Raw genomic sequence first — 16,358 nt, 5'->3', positions numbered from 1 at the left:
CAAGGGGGGAAAAGGGGAAAAGATCATCGATGAAACATTTTTTTAAATGAAAAAGGAATCAGAAGGAAATCCATTAAGGGACAACAAGGTAGTTTTGCAGCTTCCATGTTCCATTTTACATGCACTTTTATAAATCTACATGAGTTTTCAGTTTCATATACAGATCTCTTCTGTTCTTTGTATATTGACTAGTTTATTACAAAGTTCATAAATTTTTTTAAAAATTTAAAGAGTTGAAATTCTGGTTTTGTTTTCCTCATTTGAAGAAGGTGTTTTGTAAAATTTAAAGCAAGTCATAAAACCTCAAATGAATTAATATTTATAAAAAAGCAAATAACGCTAGCATGTCCTACCTCACTGGGCTTTTGTGAGGAAAGCTTTTTGTTAAACCTTAGGGTACTCACTACCTAAATGAGAGTTATATTATTATGGGAATAATGCCTACCTCACTAGGGTGTTGTGAGATCAAAGGGGTTCATGTCAGGGAGAGCCACAGGTTAAAGTGGGGAAGATTGGCATCTTTTGCCCCGGGTCTCTAGTCCAGCCGCACTAGCCTGGCCCGCATGCCCCAGACTCTGGGGACCAGGGCCAGAGCCAGGAGACAAGAACAAAGAGGAGTACCCGCAGCAGCAGGGATGGAGATTAGATCTAGGGAGGAGGCTGGGAAGGAGGCTCAAGGGCGGGATGCTCCGGGCGGTAAGGAGTTAAGCGGAGGCCGGGCCCCGCCCCCCGCAGGCCGCAGCGCCGGAGCCCAGCCGGAGCCGGAGCCCGAGCCGGAGCCCGAGCCGGAGGAAGGGGAACACGGCGGCGGCCTCCGAGCCTGCCAACCCCCGGGGGAGAGAGCCCGCCCGCCACTTCGGCGCCTGGGGACTGTCGGGCCGGCCCGAGTCCGAGGCCCTAGCCTCGGAGCCGAGTGGAGCGCCGCGGAGGGCTGGGCCGGCCCGGCCCCGGGCTGCCAACTCCGGGGGCGGACCCGGGATCCCGGGGATCCCTCAGATCCCCCCCATCTCCGGGCCCCGAGCCCCAACGCCGCCCCGTCTCCCCCAGGCCGGATCCCCCGCGCCGGCTCTCCTGCGAGCCTCTGGCCACGCCAAGAGGCCCCCGCCGGGTCCCCGGGGCCCCCACGATGTGAACCAGGAGAGCGCGGTCCGGCCATGGCCGGAGAGCGGCCCCCGCTGAGTGGCCCGGGACCGGGGCCGGGGCCGGGGCCCGGGCCGGGGCCGGGGCCGGGAGAAGGGCCCGGGGAGGCCGGGGGGGAGGGGCCCCCGGCCCCTGGGGGCGGGGGCCGCCCCTCCTCCTACCGGGCGCTCCGCAGCGCAGTGTCCAGCCTAGCCCGGGTGGACGACTTCCACTGTGCGGAGAAGATTGGAGCCGGCTTCTTTTCGGACGTGTACAAGGTGAGGCCTGGGGCAGGGACTGGGGTGGGAGGGAGAAGAAAACTGAAGGTGGAGGAGGGTGGGCAGGGGGAGTGTACTGCTGCTGTCTGGGATAAAAGAGGGTGGAGGGGGAGCCAGGTGGGGGTGTTACCACAAAAAGAGGGCTTTGGGGAGGTGAGCGGGGAGCGGCCGAACCGGGGTCCCTCAAACGGCTTCACACACACACATTCCCCCAGGTCCGTCACCGACAGTCTGGACAGATCCTTGTGCTGAAGATGAACCGGCTTCCCAGTAACCGGGGAAACACGCTTCGGGAGGTGCAACTCATGAACCGACTTCGGCATCCCAACATCCTGCGGTGAGCGAGGGGACCGGGGTTCCAGAAGGTAGGGCCAGGACTGGGGCAAGATCTCTTCTAACCCTACTTCTTATCTTTCCCCCAGGTTCATGGGCGTCTGTGTGCATCAGGGGCAACTGCACGCCCTAACTGAGGTGAGGAGGGATCTGAGTAATGGGAGATCCAGGAGCAGCAGGGGAGGCGGGAGGGGGGCGGGAACTGCTAGTAGAAATGTGCCCCAAAAAACTAAGCCCTGTATTGTAGATGGCAGAATTGGGGAATCATGTGTCCCCCTGGCTGCTATTCCTTTCTTTTTCACTCTTCTATACAAAGAATTTGCTCAGGCAGAGCTTGTCCTGCAGAATTCCCACTATCCCCCAGCACAGCATGGAGAGAGATCTGGAGCACAGCTCCAACCTCCTCTGATCTCTTTGTGCCTCACAACTCCTGTGTCCTACAGTACATTAATGGGGGAACCCTGGAACAGCTCCTCAGCTCCCCAGAACCTCTGACCTGGCCAATAAGGCTTCGCCTGGCTCTGGACATTGCAAGAGGCCTGCGCTACCTACATGCTAAAGGAGTTTTCCATCGGGACCTCACCTCCAAGGTGAGCCCCTTTGCCTTTGAGATAAAGTAAACATGGGATGAGGCAGTGGGAGATGTTGGAATTGGGAGCCTAGATAATGATTTAGGAGGCATGGGGATATGGGGCTGTTGGAAAGGTATGAGGAAGGGAGGTAATGAGGTTGGTGATATGAATGTGTATATGTCTCAGAATTGCCTGGTACGTCGGGAAGAGGAGGGCCTTACAGCTGTGGTGGGTGACTTTGGGCTGGCAGAAAAGATCCCTGTATACAGGTAAGTCAACTAATCCTATCCCCCCTTGAGAGCAGCCCAGCGAAGACCATTCTTAGCTCCCAAAGTGTGTTTGTATACGTGCTACCTTATCTGCCCAATGCCTCCTACTGAAATACCTACCTCCATAGACTGCTCCTAATGGAACTCTGCCCCTGCAAAACTAAGCATCAACTTGAGTTTGGGGGTGCTTCATGGCACTCCTTTTTTGGTGGGAAAGAGCCACTTAAAAGGAATGCGTGTGGAGTGAGTCAAGTCTCAGAGGGCTCTATCCTGTTTGCAGAGAGGGGGCACGAAAGGAACCATTGGCTGTTGTTGGCTCCCCATACTGGATGGCACCTGAGGTACTTCGAGGAGAACTTTATGATGAGAAGGTAAGACACCCTCAGAAACACTCTCCTTGTTGTTCAAGATCACTCAGGACCTCCCTGAAGTGTGGTTTTTGTATCCTTTCCTCCAACCAGAGGAGTCTACTTTTGGGGGTTGTCTTGTGGGAACCTACAAGATCTTGTGTAGGCAGAGCTTATCTCTTAGTCTAAACTTTGTATCTCCTCTGCCAAGAGAGTACAGTGTTCCATATGCAAAAAGCACTTTGTAATTTAATGAATAAATGAATGAGAAATACCTCAGCACCACTTCTAGACCCTCCAAAGATCCTTCAGAATGATTTTCTAGCTACTACTTAAAGACTTTCTCTTAAAAGACTGCTCCACAAGTCTCTCAGAGGATTCTCAGACACCTTAAAGACTTATTTTAAGGTCCCCACGTAATTTCTTTGCCCACCTCCCCAGTATACTACTTTTGATCTCCTCGGGGATTATGATATCAGTGTCCCAAGATTTCCCTGGTCCCGTCAGACATTCCCCACACCCCCAACCACAGCCTATATTCTTGAACCTTTGATGTTCTCTCTTGGACGGGGGAGCTTCAGGTATCCCAGGGGTCAGACTAGAAGATCAATAGTTCCCATGAATCCCTCCCATCCCCATATACTTCTGGCAGAGGAAAAGGAAGTTTTTAATCTCATCTCATATTTTTCTCCCTTCCCCACCGACATTCCAGGCTGATGTCTTTGCCTTTGGGATTGTCCTGTGTGAACTCATTGCTCGGGTCCCCGCTGACCCCGACTACTTGCCCCGAACTGAGGTAAGTGCTGCTGGGTGAGGAGAGGGGAAGAGCAACACATTTTTTTTTAAACTAGGGAGTACTCAAGGAAGGGGATTCTGAATGAGGGATGAAGGGTTTGGTTGAGTGAAGGTTGGGAAGCTAAATGGGAGGGGTTTTGAATCCTTCTCCTTCAGGATTTTGGTCTGGATGTTGCTGCTTTCCGTGCCCTGGTTGGGGAAGACTGCCCCCCACCCTTTCTCCTCCTGGCCATCCACTGCTGTAGCGTAAGAGCCTCTGCTTCTCCCATCGAACCCTTGAGTCCCCCATCCCCCTCCCCATACACATACACATACAGACACTACCCCTTTGGCTTCGCAGAGGTGGGTATCACATTATCCCTACTTTAGCCAGGGTTAGTGCCAGGATTAGCACTAACCCTCAGAACTTACAGGGTTGGGGGGTAGGGAGAATCATTGGGAAGGAGCCCTTGACGAGAAACTCAAACTGCATCTCCTTTCTAGATGGAACCTAGTTCCCGAGCCCCCTTCACTGAAATCACACAGCATCTGGAGCATATCCTGGAGCAATTGCCTGGTCCCCAGAGTCTGGTGAAGCCGGCCCCCTCTGCCCCAACCCAGGGTATGGGAGAATCAGGGTGATACATGGGGGCACAGGAGTTGGGAATGGAGGAAGATGCTAATGGTTCTGGACCATCAGGCAGCATGATGGGCAAACAGGAATTTTGAATCCTCTCACTAAAAGAAGCACCTATGACATGCAAAGGCACGAGGGATACCTAGTGCCTGCCCTGGAGCCCTCCTCGGGGGGAAACAAGCATGTTACAGATAAGTCACTGGAAATCAATATGAAGTAAACAAAGTAACAAGTTGGGGAGCAGAGGGCAGTAAATCTTTGCTCTACTCTCCTTTTCTTGACTGTCTGGGAGGATCTGACTTTGCTCTTTGAAATTTTATCTGTTGTGGGAGTAGTTTATGATGGACTGAAGATAAAAAAATAAGATACCAATTTTCACGAAGGGCTAACATGAGGGGTTGTTTCTGACTGTGTATTTGTTACAAGGACTTTATCTCTTTCCTCCCCCTCTCCCCCCATCCTACTCCCCTAATTGTGGGAGGTTGGGAATAGAAAGAAGAGAGGTAGGAGGGATAAAGGATGGAGTAGCTAAAAGAAAGGAAAGGCAATGAAACATTTAAAAAATATATAACAGCAAGGCTAGAAAGAATCACGGGACAACTTTGAAAGTTATTTGTTAAATTTATCATTTATTTATTTTTAAAGCAAGTTTTACATAACAGATCCAGCAATTTCATATGCAATCAATTCTCTTTTCTGTTCTCCTATCTACAGAAGTGCTCGTTTTATTTATTGTTTGTTAGATTCAGAACTTTAAAAAATAAGTTTTTCAAAAAGAAGAGAAGGCAGGGTAATGTAGTGTAGGATGCGGGTTCAGATACCAGTTCTGCTTAGCCAAGTCATGCAACTTCTAAGTTCCTTCTCAGTTCGAGATCTGTGATCCTTTTTTTTTTTTTTTTTTTTTAATTTAATAGCCTTTTATTTACAAGATATATACATGGGTAACTTTACAGCATTAGAGATCTGTGATCCTACTCTGAAAGTCACCCAGGAGGGGTGGTTAGTTCCTGGGGTACAATGGGGAACACTTAGGACCTTTCTGCTTGTTGCCTCCACAATCCATCCTCTCTGATAATACAGGAAGCACTTTGGGTTCTTTAGAGCTGGGGCTTATGAGGAGAGAAGAATGTGAGAAAAATTACCCTAGAAAGGGTGGTTTCCGGGCCCTTGCATTGATCACAAGGAGGTTTGGAGAGAGCTTGTGAGACAGGGCTCGGGAAAGGGTTGGGGAAGTCATTGGAAAAGCAGGGTCATAGCAGGGGCTCCAAACATTGACCACCACTTTCTCTGTCCACAGCGTCAGCCCCAAGAGATGGTCCATCTACTGCTCCTCCTCAGAACTTGCCACTGCCCCCCGACCCCCGGCTGGCTCGCAGCCGCTCTGACCTATTCCTCCCACCATCCCCAGGCTTGTCCCCTTGCTGGGGAGATACCCAGACCCGGGTCAACCCCTTCTCCCAGAGGGAAGACCTTTGGGGTGGCAAGATCAAGCTCTTGGACACGCCCAGCAGAAGGGCCATTCCGCTGCCGCCCCTGCCCACCGCCACCCCCACTCCGGTGACCACACCCGAGCCCCTGGTCCAGCTCCCTTACCCCCGCCCCCTGCCAGGAACCCCCGCCCGAAGATGCCGCTCCCTGCCCTCCTCTCCGGAGCTGCCTCGCCGCATGGAGACCGCTCTGCCTGGGCCCGGCCCCCCTCCTGGGGGCCCCTTCTCTGAGGACAGGATGGACTGTGGGGGCAGCAGCCCCGAAACAGAGCCCCCGGGGCCCCGGCCCTGCCCATCCCCCGCCGCAGTCAACGACAATTTCATCAGCACCTGTTCCTCGGCCTCCCAGCTCTGGTCTTCCAGGGCAGGACCTGCCTCGGGACTCCTGATCAACAACAACCCCTCCCCCGTGGTGGTGAGCTCCCCCCCGGGCTGGGGTGGCCAACCCTGGGGCCGAGCTCAGCGCAGCCTGCCCCAGGCCACAGCCCTGGAGCGGACCGAGCCTCTCAGCCTCCCCCCCACCGTGGCCCCCAGGGACCCTGACGAGGGGCTGCCCTGCCCCGGCTGTTGCCTGGGCCCCTTCAGCTTCAGTTTCCTGTCTGTGTGCCCCCGACCCACACCTGCTGTGGCCCGCTACCGCAACCTGAACTGTGAGGCCGGCAGCCTCCTCTGCCACCGAGGGCACCACGCCAAGCCACCCACGCCCGGCCTACAGCTGCCTGGAGCCCGCTCCTAGCAACGGGGACTGGGGGAGAGCTTGTCCCTTGTGCCCTGAACTTTGATCTGCAGAAGGCTGATGGAATACCCCCCGAATATAGCAGTTAGAGCCTGGGCAGTGCCAGCCTCAGCAACCCACTCCCTGCCTAGGTTCGGGAGCCTGGAATCGGCAGTTAGGCGGTGGCGGCTGGATCAGAACCGGCAGCCACAGGACACCCTCCCCAAACCAGCTTGGACTCAGAGGCTAGAGCATTCCTTAGCCAAACCCCAGGACCCTCCAGGGTCCCACACAGCGTCACTGACATGGACACATGTGGTGTGGCTGACACACAAGACTAACACACAAATTATTTAAAAGTATTTCAATAAAACTGCCTGGCTGGCTCCGGGCCGCCCGCACCCAATCTGCCCATGTATCCTCTTCCCTTTCCTTCTCACCCCCTCTCCTAGAGTAAATATCTCTCATGGAGGCCCAGGAGTGGGCCAGGGGCTTCAAGGAAGATGCTAGAATCCAAATCCCCCTACTCGAGGTTGGTCCCCTCTTCCCAGAAGTGGTCCAACCTGTCTGGAAATGGAGGATGGGAGCAGAAGGGAATAATGACTAGACAAGTGTTTGTTCAGTCCTTAATCTGGGCCCTTGACTGCAGAAGCCGAGAGGACTTGAGATGAATCCTGAAGCTCTGGACCTGGGATGGGGACAGGGAGGTGGGAGAGGAAGGAGATAAGGGCTCAAGGTCTGAAAGGGTAGAATTCTAGTGAGACCCCACTCCATTGCCCCTCTGCCCCCCACCCACAATTTCCTGAGCTGGGGAAATATGTAAAACTTGGCCCTTTTCCCTCCAAGATCAACCAAGAGCTCCATCCACTCTGGTTGATCATCCCAAAGGCTACTACCTATAGTTCTGGTCTTGGACCTTCATTCTCCCTGTACCCCCAAATACAGAGTATGTCTCTGTCCTCTCTGCATACTCTCTCCCATTGCTCCCAACAATCTCACAACCTGGTAAGAGCTGGTGTTAGAACTTTGGTGATGCTAGGCCCCTGCTATCCAATCTAGACCCCTCCTCTGAGGAAAGGAGAGCAAGCAATCTGAGAAGCAGCCAGTGGGCTGTCAGTAACTCCCAACTAATTAGGCGCCTCTCTGGAGCTGCTCCCCACACTTACCCAGCTCAGGGAAAGAAGTGGTCCTCGATCTCAACAGGACATTCAATGGCTTGTTGTTCAATGGCTTGTTTCTCACAGATGAAATAGAAACTCTCGCTACACTTTTCAGAAGTAGTGTAGAAATATTTAATCACTGGACACATGCTTCTGGGGAGCAAGGAAATGGAGCTGGGTCAAGTTCTAGCCATTTTCCACCCCAAATTCCCTCATTCCACCTCCTTAACCCCTTCACACCCTCTTCCTCTGCCCCCAACAATAGCCCAAGCTCAGATCAGGTTTTTGAAGGGGAAATGGGGGGAAGGAGAGGTTTACAGAGGGTGTATGGAAAAAAGTGGCCAGGTCAAGTCCTATGATGCAACAGGGTCTACAGGATGCTTTAAAACCTACAGAGAGAAAATGGCCCCACACTGAGGGAGCTGGGAGAGACTGTTATCAGATAATCACCTGAGCTATTCCAGACTAAAAGTCTGGGAAGCCAGAAGTACCGCCCTTTCCACTGGGTTGGGGATCCTGGAGTGCCCAGCTCTCAAGTTGGCACCTCTGAAATTCCCATTCTGCTTTCTCCCCGGCAGGGTTCCTCATGCCTGTGCTACCCTTGAGGGGATCCTGTGCTCACCCACACCTGGGGGCATTTGGTCAGAAATACTGTTGGGATGCCTGGGCTCTTTTCCTCCTGCTTAGGATTTCCTGAGCCAGTGCACTTAGTTTTGTGGTTCAATTTCCCCTCATTCTTCAGAGAGTTAGGGTTAAAGCCACATCCACATGGGGTGATGTGACATTGAAGTAAAAATTTGGTAGAGGGGACAGCTGGCAGGGGGACATGTTTACCATCGCTATATCAACTTACCGATCTCTAAGTGATTTGTGATTAGTTTGCCATCCCTGGACCCAGAAATTAGGATTTGAAGTTTTTTGTTTAAATATCTTCTTTATTGATTGAAGGTCAGAGTACTGTGGAAAAAGTCCAGAGGGAAAGATAGTTTGTGGGAGAATGAAGATACCTTGGGGAGGGATATGAGTCAGGAGCGCTGTGCCTTCATGATACCAGCACAAAAGGTGGCTGAGAACTTCCCACCATCTCACCCTTCCCGGGGGTTCAGCCCTGCTTCTATCAAACATCACCTTGAAAACTCTGGAGGAGCCCCACAATAGGCTGATCTTCCAGCTGGGGAAAGACACTCACTAGCCCTCCACCAAAAAGGTGAGACAGTTCACCGGGTTTGATCAGTCACCCATGACTGTAGCTCACAAGATTTAAGAGGGATAGAGGGAAGAGAAACACATGAATCCTATGACAACCAAGGACCCCTATTTCCCCCGCAAGTCATCCCAGAGAAGTCGTAGAGCTGACAGTACATTATCCATCTTGCCAATACTCCTCATCTGCTAGGGGATCAGAAACTATGTGAAGCCTAGAAAAAATGAAGGAACTCTTACTTTTTCTTCCAATGAATTCACCATAAGTAGATTTGAAGACAGAGATTGACAAAACGAGTCACTCTCTTTCCAAGTCTTCTCACAGCTTGACATGTACAGGCATTTGTTCTTAAATAATGTCCACCCCAAGGGACAGCAGTATTCTTGGCAGTGGTAAAAATGTCTCCACTCCTCACCTAGGAAGGAGATCACAGCATTAGTTTACATTGAATCTGATTCCTTGGTATTCTCTGATAAGAGCATCCATGGGACTCAATGGAGAGACCTCTGCACCTTGAACTTGAATTTAAATCTGTCTTCAGCGCTATACTAGCTGTGTGACTGAGCAAGTCACTTAATCTCCATTTCCTCAATAGCATCTATTTCCAAGAGAAGAGGATCAAATGAAATATTTGTAAATATTTTGCCCATAGCCCAGTGCCTCACATATAAGTGTTTAATAAATGCTGGTTCCCTTCTTCCTTTTCTTCAACCCTCCTACTGACACCCTTCCTCCCCCAGTGGTTCTTTTCTATGACTGATTCAGCAGGGGAGATACCGTACTCAGAGTTACATCTTAGCTTCTTAAACTTCTAATTCATATGACCTTTACTATTTTTTTCCTTTCCTTTTTTCTCTGGATATCATCTTTATATCTATATAAGTATACTTTTTAGAAGACATTCACAAGTTCTATCCCAATTTATGAATCTTATAAATTTTATTTTACTTGATAGATGCTATTATTATCCCCATTTTACAGTTGAGGAAACTGAGGCTCAGAGAAGTGACTTGCCTAGGGTCACACAGCTAGTACGTGTCTGAGTCTAAATTTGAATTCAGGTCTTTCTAACTCCAGCTCCCAATGCTCTTAATCTAGTGCTAAACACCTTTCAGTCTGTAATTGCATGCTGGCCTTTGCATCTTTACCTCTCTGAGCCATTTCCTCAACTGTATAATGGGGATAATAATGGGAAAACAAGACGCATATTCTCTTGATAATAGTACCTATTCCATAGGGCTGTTGTAAGATAATATCTTAAAAAGTGGTTTGCAAACCTCAAAGCACCATCTAAACACCAGCTATTGTTACAAAACTAAATCCCTTCTCCCAATAATTCACAGCCTGAAGTTTCACCCTCCTAGATTTCCAACCTTCTTTGCCAGTTTCCTTACACTGAGATGAGAGGATCATAGATTTAGAGCTGGAAGGGGCTTTAGATATCTTACAATCCATTCCTTTTCATATTATAGATCCTATATAAGTATATAGTTATAGGTATCATAGGCAAAGTAGGTGATTCATATGCTACAGACGGCTATAAGAGTTGTGGCAATAAGGGTGATGTTAAGAGCTCATGCACTGGTGTGGGGTGGGTTTATAGCTTTGATAATTGAGTCTTTTGAGTAGAATCCTCCTAGAAATGGGAAAAGCTAAATTCCAGAGTGGCAAAGTCTCACCCTATGCTTTCTGTCTCCCCATATGTTGTGTGCAGTTGACTTGCTGGTCCCTGATCAACCCCACCACCAACCTCTCCTTCCCATGACCAACCTTCTCTTCTATCAAATCCCATACTACTTCTTGGGAATGAGCAACTGAAAAGGGACTGGACTTGCTTCAGCCGATTCTGCAAGATGTTCAGCTTTTCTTCCAGGTTTCTCTTCTCATTCAGCTTTTCTTCCAGGTTTCTCTTCTGCTCTATATTGTTCTCCAAGCTCAGTTTTGTCTTATTCCATTCCAACCTGCAGGTCAGCAGGAGGTTTTCAGTAGTTTTGTGCTGATCCTTTTCTACCTTCAGTTCCTTCTGGGTCTGGGCCAGGTCTTCCCTGGTAACCTGCAGATCCTTTTCCTTACTTGACAACTGGGTAGTTCCCTTTTGGAGTTGCTGCCTCAGGCTACCATTGGTGACTTCCAGGATCTGGTTGATGTTACTGAGTTGGTGAGATAGCTGCATATCTTTTGGACACAGAAAAGCAAGAATGGTGAAAAAAGCCAAAACCATGGTTTCTCCAACTTTATGGGTATTTATCATTTTTCTCTATTTCTTGCAAACTTCAGGACAACTGTACTCTTTCAGCTACTTGTCTCAACAAAGTTAGGTTACAAAGTCCTTGTATGTTAACAATTGTACATGTAAATCTTAGATTGATTGCTGTCTTGGAGGGGGGAAGTAATGGAGAGAGGGAGAAACAAAAGTTAGAACTCAAAAATTTTACAAAAATGAATGTTGAAAAATAACATTTTTTCATATAATTAGAAAATTAATAGGGGCAGCTAGGTGGCGTAGTGGATAAAGCACCAGTCCTGAAGTCAGGAGGACCTGAATTCAAATGTCAGTCATTTAACCCTTAACATTTAACACATAAAAGTCTCAGACATTTAACACTTCCCAGCCGTGTGACCCTGGGCAAGTCATTTAACCACAATTGCCTCAGTGTAAAAAAAAAAAAAGAAAGAAAGAAAAGAAAATTAATATACTATCAAGATAAATAAAGACTTCTTTAAAATAAATAAATGGATCTTTCTCCTGGATCTATTATTCAGATCAGCTATTTTTTGAATTTTAAAAAATGGGGGCTTCAGGAGTTAAAATCTTAGGAGTTTTGTGGGGTTTTTTTATTAAAAAAAACTTTTTATTTTCAAAACATATGCATAGATAATTTTCAACATTCACCCTTAACAAACCTTGCGTTCCAAATTTTTCCCTCCCTTCCCCCACCTCCTCCCCTAGATGACAAGTAATTCAATATATGTTAAACATGTATAATTCTTCTAAACATATTTCCACAAATATTGTGCTGAATGAGAAAAATCAGATCAAAAAAGAAAAAATGAGAAAGCAAAATGCAAGTAAACAACAAAAAAAGTGAAAATACTATGTTGTGATCCACACTCAGTCTCTACAGTCCTCTCTCTGAGTACAGATGACTCCCTTCATCACAAGATCATTGCAATTGGTCTGCATCACTTCGCTGTTGAAGAGCCACATCCATCAAAAATGATCATCACATAATCTTGTTGTGTACAATGTTCTCCTAGTTCTACTCACTTCACTTAGCATCAGTTCATATGAGTCTCAAGGAGCTAAAGTCTCAAGAGGTAGAGGTAGGAAAGCAGAAAGCTGTAGAGACCAATACAAAGTGGTCAGTTCTGCTTATCTTAAGAGCAGATCTAGATGTCTAGAACTTATCTGAGATTTATGTATTATAGAACCAAAAGGTCAGACAGCAAACGTAGATAGTTTTCCCTAATTTAGGACCTATTACTAGCATGTGGTTTTTGGTTAACATAGGATAGTGTGCAAATTATGTTCCTTTTGAGGCAGTCTGTACATGATGGCTCCTAGGTGCCCCTTTGCAATCTTGTTTACTGCCATTATCAGTTTATAAACCTATATACTATACTGACCAGAAAGGGAGAAAAGAGGTGGTCAAGGAGACGAGAACAAACTAAACTTTTAACTAAATAGAGCTCACAGTTTGGTGACAAGGAACATTTGGAGATCTCCCAGGAAAGAAGAGTGAAAGCCTAGAGGTGGTTGGTGATTCAAGCAGAGGGATGAGTCTCCAGAGAGGTAGAGTGGTACTGTTAGAGATAATGAAATGAAAGGGCTTGCCTCCCTGCCCAAACCAGCTCCCTGTCCCCATTTGGGGCAACCATAAAAATAAGTTACAAGAGAACAAAATGAATAGAACCAAGAGAACAATTTATTACATTGTCAAAAGAAACAACTTTGAAATAATGGAGATCTCTGATCAATATAATGATCAATAAAAAAAGATTGATTCTTCAGACAGATGAGGAAGAATGCTCCAGTAGGACGAGTGATGGACTCATGATGCAGAATGAGACGTACATTTTTGGACATAGCCAATCTTGGGGATCTGTTTTGCTTGACTGTGTATAAATGTTTCAAGGTTTTGTTTTGATGGAGATTGAGGGAAGAGAGAGGGAGGAAAAAAAGAGAATACTTGATAATTGAAAAGAAAAGAATTTAATATTTAAAAGATACTTAGCAAGAGGGGACATACTTACACTGAATGCCTACAGTGATAGTAGTGATCCCCAACAGCAAACAGGTGCCCAACAGGCTCAGGATAATGTATGGTGTCCAGGTCATAGGGCCTGAGGGGAGAAAAGTTGGGATGGTAAGTCAGTCTGTCATACAGGAGAAAAAGGGACAGTCACGAGTAGTTTTGTTCAAGAGAAGCACCACTTCAGTTGGGATCTAAATGCCCAAGCTATGAAATGAACTCAGTGGTTATGTTAATAAAGTCTACTGAAGCCCCTCTATTATGCTGAATATTAATGGATTAAGAGGTTTTTTAGAAAATGGAAAAGAGAAAAATCTCACTGAATTGGCTTGGATTCTCCATGGCAATTTATGGGTCTCACCAAATAACTCAAATAGGCATTTAACATATAACTTGCCTTGTGAGATTTTGGGGAATCAGTGTTTATATGTTGAAGGTTATATTTTAAGTTACTGGGGATTTGCTGTTGGGAGAACTATTAGATTTATGGGAGAATTAGTCCACAAATGACTGGTAGAAAATATCACCTTGGAGCCATCTACACCCAGAGAAAGGACTGAGGGAACCACAGTGAGTGTAGATCACAACTTAACATTCTCACTTTTTGTTTTTGAACATTTGTATTTTGTTTTCTTACTCATTTTCTTTCCTTTTTGATTTCCTTTTCTGATTTTTCTTGTGCAGCATGATAATTGTATAAATATGTTTACATATATTGGATTTAACATATATTTTAACATGTATAACATAGATTGCTTGTCATCTAAGGGATGGGATGGGGGAGGGAGGGGAAAATTTGGAATACAAAGTTATGCAAGGATCATTGCTGAAAAATTATCTGTGCATGTATTTTGAAAATTAAAAGCTTTAATTTAAAAAAAAAGAAAATATCACCTTTATTTCACCATTTTTCTATTGCAGGAAGCTGTTCTCTTACAGAATACTCCTATGCCAATGGTATTCTATACCTCTTGTATATAGGTTGTTGCAAATATTGTTCAGAAATACCTAACTTCAGAATTATGTTTTGTAAAAGAAAATAATTGTTTTAAATCTATTTTGTAAAGATATAAAGGACAACAGAATTTCTGAAATACAATTTGCACTAATACACATGATGAGCATGACTTAATAAAATAACTTTATTCTCCCTAAAAAAGGAGGGGGAGACAGTTACAGAAGGGATCAGTTATAAGAAGGGAGATAGTAGGAATATGTGGCCAGGCCTTTTATAAGAAGGGGATTGGGTCAAGGCACTGGTATGGTGGTAAGGGAAAGTGTTTAAAGGAAAAGATGAAGGGATTAGGGCAAAGGCAAGAGGCCATTATATGGCTGAATGTTTCAGTTTGTTCCCCCAGGATAACAGTAATCATCCATACTAACTCTCTTTTTCTTTATCTATTCTCCCCTAGTAGTGGGCATCCAAGCACCCATTAGAGCCTCCAACTTTCTTTCCTCTGGCTATTTTAATATTCTAGACCCTAGTCCAATGCTGGGGGAGTGCAGAGTCTGGGGTATGTGTTCCAACTGTGTGTGCCCTAAGGATGGTCCTAGAAGAGTACTAGAAACATCAACCCTAGAAATCCTCTCCTGAGGCTCAATGTCCTGCCTTCCCCAGGTATGCAGGATCCTCTCCCCTCTTCCCAAAGTGTCTACGGACTCCCTGACAGTCCTCCTCCATTCTAACCCTCAGTGTCCCTTTTCCCCCACCCATCACTTTCTCTTAAAGTTATCCTCTCTCCTTCCTCTGCCCCAGCCCTTTCCATTTCAGGATTTCCCTGCCCCAAAACAATCCCATCCACGGACTCAGAGTACCTGGTAATTATTACTTACAGGGCAAAACCCTCCTGGCAATTGGTGATGTCATTGAATAAGGTACAGCAACTGACTTTTCTGTCTTTTCTCCACCTGGAGATAGAAGAGTAAATCCTCCTTCAAACTATCCTCCCATGGCTGCCCCTCTATTTTTGAATCTCCCCCCATTTCTCTACTCCCCCGGTGGTCCATTTCCCCAGGGACACCTCCATCCCCCTTGGCCTTACTTCCATCTTCCCAGGCATATTCAGAATCCTCTCCCCTCTTACCCAAAGTCCCTAGAGACCCCCTGACAGTCCTCCTCCACTCTAACCCTACATGTTATCAATATGTAGTTGCCTCAAAAATCTCCAGGAGCACCCACCTGTTTGTCCCTCACAAACAGGTTGATCTGGGCTTGGGAACACATCCTTGACTGAAGGCACTTGAACATTTTCATAGGTGAGCTCTCCATCCTCATCCACCTCAGGGTCTGGAGGAGGGAGGAGAGAGATGAGGAGATGGCTAATTAGGGATGGGGTCAGTATGTAGACTGACTCACTGAGGAGTAGATCAATGATATTAATGGGATCAATAAGATTTAGGAGATGAGCCCAGTGCAAGAAAAATAATAAGTGATTGTAAAAATGAGGCAATTGTACAGAGGTAGAGATAAGTTAGAAAAGTAGGGACAGCCTATGGGAAAATTCACTGGGAGTTGGAGCCAATGAGTCACAGAATCACTGTGGAGGGGGATCATATAAGTGTGTGGAGTCTTCATGGCAGAGTCAGTCACTGGAGAAATAGAGCCATCAGTGTATTGGGGGGATTCAGGGATTGATAGGATAATGGGGAACTAGGCAAATCAGCGACCAGGATGAAGTTCAAGGGAGTCAGAAAAGGATGATCAATCAGTAAACATTTATGGGCTGCATGGAGATAATGGAGAACGAACTAGGTGAAGGAATATGGACTATCGGGGGGGAAATGGTGGCAGTCAAGGAAGATGGACTATAGGGAGATGGTACATATGAAGAGGAATTAAAAAATATCAAGAGGGAAAATTAGCTGGAGGGGCATAGGTTCAGGAGAGAAGGGGCTTCAGAGAGGAGAGAATCCCCAGAGGATGGAGGTCAGAGTAGGGGCTGGTTTCAAGGGCTCTTACCCTGTTTCAGTCTAGCTGAAAGGCTCTTCTTCAGAGGGGATTTCACAAAGCGCAGATCTGCATAGGTGATGGATTCAGCCATGGTCCTGAGGTCCTTATGATCTCTTCCTCTTTTCCCTCTTACCCCTTCTGTGTCTCCCTTTTGCTGTCTGCCCCTTTCTCCTTATCTGAGTCCTTGTTCCCCTTATGTCTGCTCCCCTCAGTCCCTCTGAAGCTCTCTGCCCACTCCCGATTGAGAACATATTACACTG

General features: G+C 47.1%; 3 protein-coding genes across 3 annotated transcripts in view; 1 reads left to right on the top strand and 2 right to left on the bottom strand.

Annotated features, from left to right (window-relative positions):
• FAM166B (family with sequence similarity 166 member B) overlaps nucleotides 1-1,551 on the bottom strand; it is a 17,818-nt gene extending 16,267 nt beyond the window's left edge. Inside the window, exon 1 of the mRNA XM_031945378.1 lies at nucleotides 1,528-1,551. The gene's annotated coding sequence lies outside the window, so the exon portion shown is untranslated. The remainder of the gene's footprint in view (nucleotides 1-1,527) is intronic.
• Nucleotides 479-6,949, top strand: TESK1 (testis associated actin remodelling kinase 1). The gene is made up of 10 exons (XM_031945371.1): nucleotides 479-1,397; nucleotides 1,613-1,734; nucleotides 1,820-1,868; nucleotides 2,174-2,320; nucleotides 2,489-2,571; nucleotides 2,852-2,942; nucleotides 3,631-3,714; nucleotides 3,870-3,959; nucleotides 4,197-4,314; nucleotides 5,627-6,949. The coding sequence occupies exons 1-10, from the start codon at nucleotides 564-566 to the stop codon at nucleotides 6,550-6,552; spliced, it is 2,544 nt and encodes an 847-aa protein (XP_031801231.1). The 5' UTR covers nucleotides 479-563; the 3' UTR covers nucleotides 6,553-6,949.
• Nucleotides 6,870-16,358, bottom strand: CD72 (CD72 molecule). The gene is made up of 9 exons (XM_012543018.3): nucleotides 16,108-16,358; nucleotides 15,328-15,435; nucleotides 14,982-15,056; nucleotides 13,150-13,239; nucleotides 10,666-11,070; nucleotides 9,135-9,310; nucleotides 8,545-8,648; nucleotides 7,698-7,844; nucleotides 6,870-7,219 (listed from the first exon to the last, which is right to left on the bottom strand). The coding sequence occupies exons 1-8, from the start codon at nucleotides 16,187-16,189 to the stop codon at nucleotides 7,703-7,705; spliced, it is 1,182 nt and encodes a 393-aa protein (XP_012398472.1). The 5' UTR covers nucleotides 16,190-16,358; the 3' UTR covers nucleotides 6,870-7,219; nucleotides 7,698-7,702.

This window comes from Sarcophilus harrisii, chromosome 1, assembly GCF_902635505.1.
Source record: "Sarcophilus harrisii chromosome 1, mSarHar1.11, whole genome shotgun sequence".
In the NCBI taxonomy this organism is placed as follows: Eukaryota; Metazoa; Chordata; class Mammalia; order Dasyuromorphia; family Dasyuridae; genus Sarcophilus; species Sarcophilus harrisii.
Note: the sequence above shows the minus strand (reverse complement) of the source record. Positions and strands in the feature narration are given on the sequence as shown.

Excerpts from the sequence above, each read along its gene's own strand:
- TESK1 (XM_031945371.1), top strand. The coding sequence starts at position 564 with ATGCCCCAGACTCTGGGGACCAGGGCCAGAGCCAGGAGACAAGAACAA. Across the intron at positions 1,398-1,612 it reads TCTTTTCGGACGTGTACAAG|GTCCGTCACCGACAGTCTGG; the intron begins GTGAGGCCTGGG and ends ACATTCCCCCAG. Across the intron at positions 3,715-3,869 it reads ACTACTTGCCCCGAACTGAG|GATTTTGGTCTGGATGTTGC; the intron begins GTAAGTGCTGCT and ends CTTCTCCTTCAG.
- CD72 (XM_012543018.3), bottom strand. The coding sequence starts at position 16,189 with ATGGCTGAATCCATCACCTATGCAGATCTGCGCTTTGTGAAATCCCCT. Across the intron at positions 15,436-16,107 it reads TTCAGCTAGACTGAAACAGG|ACCCTGAGGTGGATGAGGAT; the intron begins GTAAGAGCCCTT and ends TCCCTCCTCCAG. Across the intron at positions 7,845-8,544 it reads CACAAATCACTTAGAGATCG|AAGCATGTGTCCAGTGATTA; the intron begins GTAAGTTGATAT and ends CTTGCTCCCCAG.